Source organism: Lampetra fluviatilis, chromosome 51 (genome assembly GCF_964198595.1).
Source record: "Lampetra fluviatilis chromosome 51, kcLamFluv1.1, whole genome shotgun sequence".
NCBI lineage: Eukaryota > Metazoa > Chordata > Hyperoartia > Petromyzontiformes > Petromyzontidae > Lampetra > Lampetra fluviatilis.
In genome coordinates this window covers 8,611,145-8,624,932 of record NC_136325.1, presented here as the reverse complement: position 1 = coordinate 8,624,932, position 13,788 = coordinate 8,611,145, and the positions used below count along the sequence as shown (strand labels likewise).

Genomic DNA, 13,788 nt, shown 5'->3' with positions numbered 1-13,788 from the left:
GTAGCGCAGCGGTTATTCGCGACTGCGCTACAAACCCGGCGACACGGGCCGGGAATTTCCCGCTCACGGCCAACGTCGGTAACCGAACCGGGTGCCGGGTTGACTCTGCCTGAAAACAGGGCACCTGGTGCAGGAGGAGAGTGAACATTCGGCCACGTTTCGCAAGCAGACACCGGGAGGGAGCGTGGCCAAGGAGACTCGGACCTGTGCGGGTAGTGGAGCGGCGACACGTTAAGCAGCTTGCCGCGCAGCGTTACGCGGCCGATGTGGGGATAATGCCGAGAGAGCCCAACGACGAACCAATTCCATCGGCTGATTATTAAGCTTGCGACACAGAGCTTTGCATCGCGAGTAAGCAGCTGTGGCAGTTGCTGTTGTTGTTTTTTTTATATCCGCACACGTTGTAAGTAATGGGTTCATCGGGGTCGAAAGCGCACCGGGCTATTAACTCGGCGCAGCCTGGGTTCGATCACCGGCCCACGGCTAATATCGGTGGCCAAGTGTGGTTCCCCCACTTAGCATGGTTGGCTACGCACGGTGCAAAAGAAGTTCAACACACTGTACATACATACCAAGTGGTATGTATGGCAATGTGCATGTGCGTTGTACGTAATGCATTCACACGTCAGCCCTGCAAGCTACTATAGAGGCGGTTCCCATTCTCTCTCTGGATCATCTCTTGCACACGGGGCAGACGCGCAGAGTGGGCGCGCCTGCCAGCTTCCAGAAAACGTCACACGACGCAGCCTTTCGCGACCAATAACACCCTTTGGTTCAGATCACGCGAGTGCGATTGTGTGTTGTGCACCCTACTCCACCCGACGAGATGAACAAGCACGCAAAATTAATACTGCGTCAGCGGTGCGTTGGGAGAGCGACCCACGAGCATTCAACACGTTTAATGACGTGTCACTGGTAGTTGCAGCCGGTAACGTCAGGCTGTTGCCAGAAATCTGAAAATGCCCTCCCAGCCTTGGGCCTTAAATAGGTGGAGTGATACGATGCCTTGGAAACAACGCGCCATGTAAATCTCCACGAGCTTAGATGTCATCAAAGTGTGCCCGCAAGAGAGCAGGAAGTGAGACATTAAGTTTAAATGTGCTCGAATAAATCATAACATTACGTTAGAATCTGTTATACTTATTCAACCTCTGAGGCTTGGACAACCCAGACCCCACCCACGACTCCCTCCCTCCCCACGACTCCCTCCCTCCCCTCGACTCCCTCCCTCCACTCCGACCTCCGCAAAATCCGCAGAACTGACCCGAGAGGTCACAGCTTGCATTGCCATTCTCCCCCCGTAATGACGGTAATAGGGGTGGCATTACGCGTGACTTTTTGATGGCATTAAAGAGTGGTTTATGATCACGGGCTACCGAGGCCTCTCCCCCCCCCCTCCTCCTTGGCGACTGCAGCGCGGCACGTGTCCTCGGAGTGGCTCGCTCCCGGAACTGCAAGCCGCCCCCGAACCACGATGCAAGCCTTCCCGCCCGACCCCCGGCCAAGGCGAGGCCCCAGCACCGGCTCAAACATTCGCTACCAACGTTTAGCCAGGAGTGGGGGTCGAACTCGCGTGGCCAGTCTCGTTGAGCAGCACGCTAACCGCTGCACCAGCGCTCCCCGCTCTCAAAGACTAATATCCGGCGTATGGCCTTAAACAAGACTGTTGTGGCAAGCGCTGTTGGTGAGCAGGACCTATGAAGGCTGCAACGGCACACGAGGAGGTGGGTGACCAGCACCACGCCCGCCCCCTTCTTCGTCTCCCCCAGTGGCGATGTTTACTACGCACCGCACCGTGTAACGCATTTGAGGCCGAGTCGAACTAGAGGAGGCCCAGGACCGGTTCAGATAATCGTCACGGGTGTTTGCAGTGCGCGTGCGCATCCGCGCGTGCGAGTCAAGCGTCATGACTGACAGCCCGGGAGGGGGGGGGGAAAGGGGGGGGGAGATTCGAGAGCACAAAGGTCTCTCCGGCGGTTTGAGCCCCGCGCGGCGCCGAGTTTTCAATCAAACGCAGCGGCGCGCGCGCTCGCCGATTCCCCGACACGCGGGCGGCGGGCGGCGGCCGTCAAGACGCGCGGAACGGCGGGTCCCCCCCCCTGTCCCCCGCCCATCCTACCCCCCGCCCGCGAGTGAGGTGCTCGCGCAGCCACGTGATTTATGTCTGCGGTAATCCTGCGGTGTAATTTCGCTGCACCACGCCGCCGAATCCATCTTTCCGTGACCTTATAAACAAGGCCGTTACCGGCGCGTTTAGAGCGGTGCCGGGATGCCGGCAGCCACGGCGAGCGCCCGCGTCCAACGGGGCGGGGGGGAAGGAAGCGCGGAGCCCCGCCGCCGACGCGGGGAAAGAATTGCTCGCATTTTATTTCGCGACAACCCCGCGAAAGCGAAGAATGAACGGCCCCGGGAAGGGGAAGCGAGTATTTCATAGAAACGTCTCTCTCGCTCTCCCCGCCGTGCCTGCGCAGAGAAGTGATGCATTCCGCGCGGCGGCTCGCGGAGCAAAGGACCGGGGGGGAGGGATGAGCGAGAGGGTCACGGTGCGCCCCCACCCCGCCCCCCTGCCCCCCCCACCGCCCTCGACCCACAGCGTGCAGCCACCCCGCGGTCTCCTCCAACTGTTCAACCAGCCAGCCATCTGCACGGCCACTGAGCCGCTCGGCAATCTAGCCATCAACCCAGCCACCCAGATAGACCTCTCTGCCCGGCCGCCCATCATCCTAGCCACTTAAACAGACATCTATTGAGTCACCCAGCCCCCTGTAAAGCCATCAACGCAGCTACCCAGATAGCCATCTAGCCAGCCACCTAAACAGGCATTTACCCATCCACCCATGAACCCAGCCACTGAAAACAGACATCTATTGAGTCACCCAGCCACGTATGTAGCCATTTAACCCAGCCATACAGATAGGCATCTATTCAGCCACCCATCCACCCACCTACAGAGAAATACCCCGCTATAAATTCCCACATTATGCGTTATTTCGCATTACACGTTGATGGTGATTGAGGCAACATATTTCCTTGTAAGTTAAAATGTTTAACATACGTGGCGTTATTGTTAAACGCGCATGTTTTTTTTGGCGCAATTTATTTTGTTAACCAGGAATGCACACGGTGAACACGGACTATTTCGTCGCCACGTGACGGAGGGGATATCCCTAACGACGGGGGGGATGTCCCCTCCGCGTCACGTGGGGGGGGGGGGGATATCCCTCCGCGTGATGGGGGGGAAGCCAGACTCGACGATGTGGAGGAGTCTGCCAACATGGTGGTGGTGGCGGCGGTGGTGGCGGTGGTGGTGGTGGTGGCGGCGGTGGCGGTGCTCCAGTTCCGCAGTGAGAAGCTGGCAATGAGGATCTGATGCAGCTGGGACAACGCCGAGCTGAGGAAGAGGCGAATGCAACGATACCACCACAACCACCACCACCACCACCACGAAAAGTTAACCGGCATTCACTGCCACAAGAAGCTGGAGCTGTAGAAGAAGAAGACGAATTCTGTCCAGCTGTCTTTGGACGTTTTTTTTTTTACAAAAGCTTTGCAATCGTAGCCAGAAGGTCCAGAGAAGCGCCCAGAGAAGAGGCAGCAGCCTCTTCCTCTTGTGAACATCGCCGTTGGTCCCAGCTTCATCGACAGACGCAGAGGCCGGAGATCCTGCCCCTTCCTCTGCATAACACCACCACTGCTCACGCCACGAGGCCACTCTGCAGCAAGCACTTCAACCGGTCTCCGGCAAGTTTGATCTACGGTAGTTATTCGTGTTTATTATAAATCGTTTGCATTTTTGTACGCCCACCGTGAGATTTAGTCACGCGTATTTTTCCAACCCAGAAATGTCGGCTAGGAATACAACCCCTGATTTGAACATTAATGTCTTTGGGAAGTTAAGAGTTCGCTTTAAGTACCTTAGATTTAAGAAGCATTTCCCATATACACCCAGTCACCGAGACGGACATCTACCCAGCCACGCAGCCATCTAGATAGACGTTTGCCCAGCCACCTAGACAGACATCTACCCAGCCGCTCAGCCACTTATATACAGATCAATTTATCTACCCAAAAACAAACACATCCACTAAATCACCCAAACACCTGAAAACACATCTACACAGCCGCACAGTAAATCTTCCACCCAGCCACCCTGGCGGTCCCTCTCCAACCCCCCTTCCTTGCATGGAGCAAACCAACCGTCCACTCCCAATGAGCTACCCAGACGACCCACTTACGGAGTGAAACAATCACCCAGCCGTAAATAGACTCGGCCACCAATCCATCAAGTCACTCATCCAACCTACTTTCCCCGGCCTCCCAGCAGCATATCTACACATAGCCATTCGGCCCCCTATCCACTCAGCCACGGAGTTACTCATCCAGCCAACTACCGCTCAGCTACCCTTACATAACATCGACACATCCACACAGCTACCCATCGATACTTCACCCATCAAGCTTTTAATTCGGCCACCGACTCGCCAAACCGCCAAGCCACTTACCGACCCCGACCACCGATACAACCGGCCAGCCGCCTATCTATCCCGCTACTCATCCACCCACCTGTTCGGCAAAACCATCCGGCAAGCACCGAGCCGCCGAACGAACTACCCCATCCACCTCGACGTCACTTACTTTTGATTGTAAAAAAAAAAAAAATACCGCGAGCGAGCGACAGCTTGCCGAGACGCAACGTCTCCCCCTGCGTTGATGCGCAACGCCAAGGGTGTGCGCGCGCGTGTCCAGAGCGCGTGCATGCCACGCGGAGCACAGGGACCATCAACGGCGGGTGGCCTCCCATACGGACATCAGAGTGCCAAGCGCAACCGGGCAGAGAGGCAGCGGGGGAAACGGCACGCGTCGGAGCGGCGAGTGAACAGACACGATGACGCGCGCGGTCGGCGAAGAGACCGCACACAGAGGAGTGCGCGTGTGGGCACGCATTGCACCAATGGAGCTTGCTGCACAGAAACACAATGGTTCCCCCCCCCCCAACCCCCGTTCCCCCCGCGTAGCCTTTAACGGGACCGCTGGGGCAAGCGCCGTTAGCGAGCGGCGGCCTACGATGGTCGGACACGGCGCACGGCGGGGTGGACTGGCCAGCATCACGTAAAAGGCACACAGCCCACACCTCCGCACACACACGGACGTATAGACACACACATACACACCTCCCCAGACAAAGACGCACGCACGCACACACACACACATTCCCATATGCACACACCTCCAAAGATCCCCCGTACAGATTTAACAGATTGTTGGGGCAAGTGCTGTTAGTGAGTAGCAGCACCTATGAAGGCCGGCACGGCACACGAGGGGGTGGGTGGCCAACACTACGCCCGGCCGCCTTTTTCTCCCTAGTGGCGATGTTTACACACCGCACCAGCTACTCATTTGGGGCTGAATCGACCTAGGGGAGGCCCAGGTGGTGGCCGTGAGCAAGAATCGAACTCGGGTCGCAAGGGTGCATAGCGCAGCGCGCTAACCGCAACACTACCGCTCCCGCGGCACACAGACCCACACATACCTACCCACGCACACTAGTGCACACAAACACAACTACCCACGCACGCTGACGCACACACACAAAGATAAAGATATCCCGTACAGTCTCTAACAGACATTTGGGGCAAGCGCTGTTACAAAGCACCGAAGGAGGCCGGCACGACCCACAAGGCAGTGGGTGGCCAGTACCATCCCCAGCCGCCTTTGTCCCCCCAGTGGCGATGTTTACACATCGCACCAGGTAATCATTTGAGGCCGAGTCCACCTAGCGGAGGCCCGGGACCGACTCAAATCATCGTCACCGGCGTTGGCGTTCTTGAGCGGAGGAGGAAGCGAGCTCGGGTCGCCGGGTTCGTAGCGCAGCGCGCGCTAGCCGCCTGCGCCACCGCTCCCCCCGGCGCACGCAGCTCCACGCTACCGGGCACACGAGCGGCACGTGTGCCCGGTGGCGCGTCGCGCAGCCTCTAAAGCGGCGATCAACCCGGCCGCGCGCCGCGCACCACGGAGCGTTGGCGGCGGCGTCGCGCTTCTGCGCACCACGGCCCCGATCAGAGGCAGCAGATCTGCGGAACAATAATAATTACACATCTCCCAGGAAATCCGCTTCAAACGGCTCGCATTGTTTAGAGTAAGAAAATAGAAACAACCGCCACCCTCCCCCACCCCGCGCCCCACCCCCGCCGCCTCCCCATCTCTGGAGCAGACACCAGCTCATCAGTCATTGTAATGTATTCAAATTATTCTGTATGTGAGAAATGCTTTGGAAAACGACGTACGAGCGCACGCGGTGTGTTTTCCCCCCCTCCCCTTCTCGCGCCCGCATTAACCCCTTCACCTCGCTACGACCTTCAACCTACGACCCCCGCCACAGCCGCGGGCCAAATTCACGGCTGCCCTCTTCCCCCCGCCCCCCCCCCCCAAGGACAGCAACCGACAACCGGCGATGGCGACGATCCCACCGATCGTGGTCACTGCCACCCCACTCCCCCACCGCTAGCCCTTCCTCCTCTCCCCGTCTGCTCCGCACGCCCGCGGACAGGGGACGCCGCGGCCGGGGGCGAGGGCGTGAAAGGGGGCAGGCCACGGGTAACAGCGGGCCCCGTAGGTGGCACCTGTGCGGGTGTCGATGGGGTGGCACGGCGTGGCGGCGTGCCGAGGGTTAATGTTTTATGCATTAGCGGAGATTTACATGTTTTCCCAAAGCGAGGGGGAGTCAGTCATGCGGCAACGCACGCACGTGCGCCCGCACACACGCACACACACCTCTCGCTGGCTTGCAGCCACAAAGACAAAGATCCCTGCCCGCCCGTATAGCCTCCACAGGCTGTTCGGGGCATGTGCTGTTGGCAAGCACCGATGAAAGGCCGGCACGGCGCACGAGGCCGGGACAGCGCACAGCCACCTTTGTCTCCCCGGCGGTGACTTTTGCACAGCGCACCAAGCGCTCGCTTAAAGCCAAGTCAACCTATATTCTTGGTTCTTTCGGTAAAGTCACGTAGAAGGGAAATTACAAAATAATAAAAAGTAAAACATAATATTTCCCTTCTACGTGATTTTACCGAAAGAACCAAGAATATGACTCCCTGCAGTCACGGTGGGCCTAGGCCAGGTTCAGACATTTGGCGGTGACGTTAACCGCGAGCGGGAATCAAACTCAGGACGCACCAACCATCACACGTCCGCTCCCCACTGCACGTACAGATGTGAGACTCCCAAGGCTATGCCCCACCACCTGGCAGAAGGAAGGAGGCAACGGCCCGGTGTAGTGACATTGGCTGTGATGACCTCTTGACCATCGGATAGGGATTTGCATTTACATGGCGCTTTTATTTTCCATTATCATTGTCCTTGTTCACTCGGTGAAGTCTCACCAAGTCTCAAGACCCTTCGTCAACAGGGTTCTGCCAAGTTTTGAGAGGAAGGGGGCCGACGCTGCTCGTGCGTGCGTACACATGAATGCGTGCGCGCGACCCCCAACGGGTAAGCTGACAAAACGGCCGCGGCATTTTGAGACGGCTGCCCGTGGGACGATGGGGTTTCGACGGAAACTTTCGGAAACAGGCCAGGGTCGGTGGATCACCGCACGGAAGTTGAGCGAAACTCCCTTCCCCGTGTGTGGGCGCCCAGGAGGAGCCGTGTACCCCGTGCTCGCGACGAGAAGGCGGCACAACACAACGACTCAAAGAGAGCCAAACGAGGAGAGCGAGCCCAGCAGGGCCGGTGTGCTGGGCGCGCTTGGCGTGGCGGGCGGGGGTCCCTACCTCCAGGCAGTCGGTGAACAGGAACATGGAGATGGTCTCGCCGCGGTCGCAGAGTTCATCGTCCAGCGCCGTCACCTCCTCGCGAGCCACCAGCGTGCGGTGCGACGACAGCAGGTTGGCCTGGCCGCACGGACACACGCGGACACGCCTTCACGACCCTCCACGCACTCTCCTGCCTCTCCCCTCTCATCTCACTCTACTCCCCTCCACGCACTCTCCCGCCTCTCCCCTCCCCTCCACGCACTCTCCAACCACTCCCCTCTCATCTCACTCCACTCCCCTCCACGCACTCTCCTACCTCTCCCCTCTCATCTCACTCCACTCCCCTCCACGCACTCTCCCGCCTCTCCCCTCCCCTCCACGCACTCTCCTACCTCTCCCCTCTAACCTCCCCTCCACGTACTCTCCTACCTCTCTCCTCTCATCTCACTTGTCTCGCTGTACGCCCGTTCCCTAGGTCGACTCAGCCTTAAATTAATACGCGGTGCGGTGAGTTATAACATCGGCACTGGGAAGACGAAAGTCGTGTCGGCCTAGATTAGGCGCCTGCTAACAGCGCTTGCCCAAACGGTCTGTCAAAGGCTACGCAGGGGGTGTCCGTCCGTCCGTCTGTCCATCCCCGTGTGCGCGCATCTCACCGGGCAGCCCTCGACCTCGTACACGATGTCGAATATCAGGCGCTGCCCCTCCGTCTTGCGCTTGTCCTCGTTAATGTGCCTTCACGCCACGGGGCAGGGGACACACCGGGTACACGCATGGGGACACGCAAGGTGACACGCGGGGGGGGACACGCGGGGGGGGGGGGACACGCGGTGGGAGGGACACGCAGTGGGGTGGGGGGGGGCACGCGGGGGGGGGGGGACACGCGGGGTCACAGCGGGCGGCACGGTGGCGGCGGGCGCAGCGCTGACGCTCGTGCCCCCTGCCGCCGCGACAAGGGAGCTCGGGGTTTCGTTGCCCCCGGCTCGCGCGCCCGTTCTACGTGACATTTATACCACCGACCCCGTTTGCTCCGCCTGCCCCCCTTCTGCATCGCCTACGCCAGCTTTTGTGATGGGTTTCCTCCAGGGGTTCTACCGTTTCCTGCAAAAATAGCTTGAAGACGACATGCCAGGAGATTTGGCCAAACATGCCAACGCTGAGCAAGGTGCCAAGCGGGGATCACGCTGCACCACGCGGCCGCCTGTAGTGACGCGGCGCCGCGGCGGGCCAGGGAGGGTCGGGGGATCACCGCACGGAAGTTGCGTGAAACTCCCTTCCCCGTGGGTGGGCGTCCAGGAGGAGCAGTGTGCCCCGTGCTCGCGACAAGAAAGCGGCACAGCACAAGTGCAGGACTCCGTCTGCACCATCTGCGTGGGACGGTGAGTTTACCCCTCCGGTTCCCTCCCAAAATGTACACAACACAAACCCATAATGATTTACAACACAAACCCAGAACCCTTCACAACACAAACCCATAACACCTGACAACACAAACCCATAATGCTTCACAACACAAACCCATAATACTTTACAACACAAACCCATAATACTTTACAACACAAACCCATAATACTTTACAACACAAACCTATAACATTGTACAACACAAACCCATAACATTGTACAACACAAACCCATAATACTTTACAACACAAACCCATCACGCTTCACAACACAAACCCATACCACTTTACAACACAAACCCATAACACTTCACAACACAAACCCATACCGCATTACATCACAAACCCATGACACTTCACAACACAAACCCATACCACTCTACAACACAAACCCATAATACTTGACAACACAAACCCATAATACTTAACAACACAAACCCATAACACTTCACAACACAAACCCATACCGCATTACATCACAAACCCATACCACTTTACAACACAAACCCATAACACTTCACAACACAAACCCATACCGCATTACATCACAAACCCATGACACTTCACAACACAAACCCATACCACTCTACAACACAAACCCATAATACTTGACAACACAAACCCATAATACTTAACAACACAAACCCATACCACTATACAACACAAACCCATAATACTTGACAACACAAACCCATACCACTTGACAACACAAACCCATACCACTTCACAACACAAACCCATAACAACGTCCTGTCTGGATCAAACGGGGCGCCTGCATCACACACGGATTGGGCGAAACCTTGAAGGAGAGAACGCGTGGAGGGCAGCATGTCAACTGGCAGCGATCAATGACTAAAGACCTTCAGAATTTGGGTATCACACGGAGAGAGCCGAGATCGATGATTTGCTGACCAGGACTGATGGCGACGTTCCCGTGCAACGCAAATTGACCACCAAGGCTCCACGCGACTGACCTCAGTAACCTTTACACGACACTCATCAGTGACACTATGATACTCGCTCCCATAACAGGCGGGGCAAGGAGAAAACACACTCTCGCGCTCGTGCAAACAAGCACACGGGCGTGCGCGCGCGCTCATCCAACACACACACACACACGTACAAAAACAAAGATCCCCCGGATACTCTTAGGTTTTTTCGGTAACGTCACGTAGGTAAAAATAAAAAATAAAATAATAATAACAAATGAAAATACATCAATTAATTGATTTATTTTCATTTATTATTATTTAAGAAATTAAATAAATCAATTAATTTATTTTCATTTACTATTATTTTATTTATATTTTTACCTACGTGACTTCACCGAAAAAACCTAAGAGTATGAATCCTTGCAGTTACTAAAGCTTCAAATCTAGAATCCCCCCGGTTAGCCTCAACAGACTTTTGGAGCCGAGTGCTGTTAGCGAGCACCTCTGAAGGCCGACAGGGCACACGGTGGGGGGTGGGTGCCCGACACCATGCCTTTATCTCGTAGGTACTCGTTTAAGGCTGAGCAGACCTAGGGGAGGCCCAGGAACGGTTTATATAATCATCATTGGCATTGTTGTGATGAGAAACGAACTCGGGTCGCCGGATTCATAGTACAGCAACGCTATCCACTGCGCCACCACTCCCCACGACATACATCCAATACCAATACAACCGCCATTTGCCACTAAGTGACGGTGACGTCACCACGGTGCCTACGCCAGACCACGTGAAGTGTCGAAGGCTTGCCGACGACACGCATCACACGCACGCACGACCACCAACGCCGCCACCACCACAACCACATCGGCAGGAACGAGTTTCTCTCGTTGGATGTTCGAGGGCAATTTTGGAACACATTTCAGATTTCCGCATCGTTTACCTTGCACGTACTAATGTTACGTGACGCGACGACAGTTTTGGAAGGGGGGGAAAAGTTTAGAAGCGGCGTAATACGTGCGATGTCAATTCCCGCGGTCGTCCCAGATTTCACATTAATCCGGAAAAACAATTTGATTCGTTTAAATTAATCCGCAGCTAGAATAAAACAACCAAAATATACAACGCAACCGCCATTGGCCAAGCAATCCCAACGTTACAATTTACCTGCAAATTACACGAACCGAGATTACACGCGGCAACAACAACATCGCCCCCCCACCCACCCCCCCCCGTACTGAAAAAAGTTTGCGGGACCCCCCCCCCCCGCCCCCTCCTCCTCAAGAGAATTTCCGAGGCTCGGGCAAGGTTTTCTTGGGCAAACAAAGCAGAGTTGAAATTATTTTTTCTCTTCAGAATATCAAATCTCGGTGCGATTGCCACTCGTTTCGTGTGTTTTTCTTTTCTCTCCTCTTTCAGATTTTTCAGATTAAAACGAAAATTGGGAACGCATCCCGAGGACAAAAAAAAATCCATTACGCCAGCTGGTAGGATGACGAACGCAATCAACGCACACGCGGCGTTCATTATCTAGGCGAGCGACTAATGGAATCGCCAAACGCCCATGCACGGCTCGACGGCTGTGCGTGCTTCGCGGGGAGGGGGGGGGTTTTGGTATCGGAGGCGTACCAAGTACAAAAGGACGTTTGATCTGTGAGGCATCCCTCAAGTACTCGCGAGCGAATTAGACGCTTTTGAATTGTGGGCGATGCGAGCGGGCGAGGCCTTGCAGCGCACTCGCAGGTGCGGCTCTCGCGAGCGAGGCTCTCACGACTGCCTGGAGTGCTCTCGCGAGCGAGGCTCTCGCGAAGGCCACGGCAAGATCGACGCGGAGCGAGCAAGCGAGCGGGGGTGCACGCCCTCGGCAGCGGCCGCCTCGTTGAAACGCGAGCGGGGAGAAGCCGCGAGAGCGAGCGCAGAGTGGTGGTTGCTAGCCGAGGCCTGGAACCGATTCAGCTAATCGCCGCCGATGCTAACGCAGACCGGGAATTGAATTCGGGGCTCATCACGCAGCGCACCAACCAACGTGCGCTGCCGCTCCCCGCGCGCGCTCGCAGACGCGCACGCAGACGCGCACGCAGACGCGCACGCAGACGCGCACGCAGACGCGCACGCAGACGCGCACGCAGACGCGCACGCAGACGCGCACGCAGACGCGCACGCAGACGCGCACATGCCCTTGAGATTGAGGCCAAGCAGCAGCGCGGGTGACTGTGCCATCACCGGCATGGCAATGAGCCGAGCACCCAGACACAGCCCCCCCCCCCTCCGATACCAATGCCCGCCATTCGCCACTAAGTGACGGTGACGTCACCACGGCGCTTGTGCCAGGCTATGTGCACGTTGAGGCCACACCACACACTACACACACACGGCACGCACGCAGTTGCCGATGCCGACCCCCCCCCCTCCCCTCCACCCTCGGCACGGGCGAGGCGCCCACAGACGGGGGGCCGGCGCGGTAACGTACGTCATGACCTCCTTGAGAGCCTCGATGGCGTTCCTGAGGCTCCGCTTGTCGGCGCTCCCCTCCGACGTGTGCTTCATGATGTCTGCGCGTGCACACGAACAAAAGGCAACGGTCACCCGCGGGCGGAGGTACGTGCCGCTCGCCAGCTACGAGGCGGCGGGTGGCCAGCGCCGCGCCCGGCCGGACCGCCTTTGTCTCCCCCAACTAATTGAAGGCCGAGTCTACCTAGGCGAGACCCGGATCAGTTTGAGATATTTGTCACCGGTGTTGGCCGTGAGTGGGAATCTAACTCGGGGAGGGGGGGGGGGTCAGCGGGGTTTGTAGCGCATTGCGTTAACCGCTACACTGCAGTCACCACACGGTTCCACTTCGTAATCCCCTCCCATCATCTCCTTTCTCCAAGCTCTTTTCATAACAACAACAACAACGATAACCTTGCTCGCTTAAAAAAACACATGACGTCACTCTCGTCTCGGGCGACTTTGAGAGTGCCGTTTGCCGCTGCCCAGTTGCCGTTTCGGGCCCGCGCATAGCAACCGTTTCTCTCTCATCAACGCACAATTTGGAATCTAAAGCATGATTTTATTGCAGCTGCTGCCCCAAAGTTTTGGAACCAACCTCGTTGTGTCCCTCTTGGCATCCCCATTCTGCCATCTCTGTCCTCAATTTAAGCGTTCTCAATTAAAATCAGTTTTAACACGTAGCAAGCTTTCGCGACCAATACTATCCATAATAAAGGTTTTTTGGGTTAGATCGCTGTAAGTATAAATGTGTCGTAACCCTCCAGCCAGTTAGGTTTGTCACATAAACAACGCGCGCCAATTAGTTACTACTTCAGCCCACCGGAGTGTTGGAGAGTAAATCCACATTTACAATTTGAGCAGGACGACGTTTCGCTGGTAATTACATCCAGCATCATTGGGCGATTTGACAGAGTAACCTTTATAATCTATTAAAATCGTTCAACGTTAAGTGTGAATGTGACTTTACAACACAATTGCTATTCTAATCATCATCAACGGTGGTGTTTTACATCTGTAACTGCGGAAGGCTTTGATGCAGTCTGCCGACCGAGTCGCTCTTTTTAAAATAAAGAGCTTCTTAGCTCTTCAGGCTTTACTCCGTGGGAAATACCGAGACCGTCAAAACTCACGAAACACGAGAGCTTGGTTGAGCCGCGAGCGGCTGTCACCCGGATTCGAACCTGGGTTCTTATCGGTGCCGGGCAAGCACCA

The 13,788-nt window shown here is 56.5% G+C and overlaps 1 protein-coding gene across 4 annotated transcripts in view; it reads right to left on the bottom strand.

Moving 5' to 3' along the window:
* ECT2 (epithelial cell transforming 2) overlaps window positions 1-13,788 on the bottom strand; it is a 69,393-nt gene that overhangs the window by 34,013 nt on the left and 21,592 nt on the right. For all 4 annotated transcript variants that reach the window (XM_078878638.1, XM_078878640.1, XM_078878639.1 and 1 more), the window contains 3 exons: window positions 12,554-12,635; window positions 8,408-8,486; window positions 7,770-7,889 (listed from right to left, as the gene is read on the bottom strand). In XM_078878638.1, the coding sequence (XP_078734764.1) occupies window positions 7,770-7,889; window positions 8,408-8,486; window positions 12,554-12,635 (281 nt within the window). The remainder of the gene's footprint in view (window positions 1-7,769; window positions 7,890-8,407; window positions 8,487-12,553; window positions 12,636-13,788) is intronic.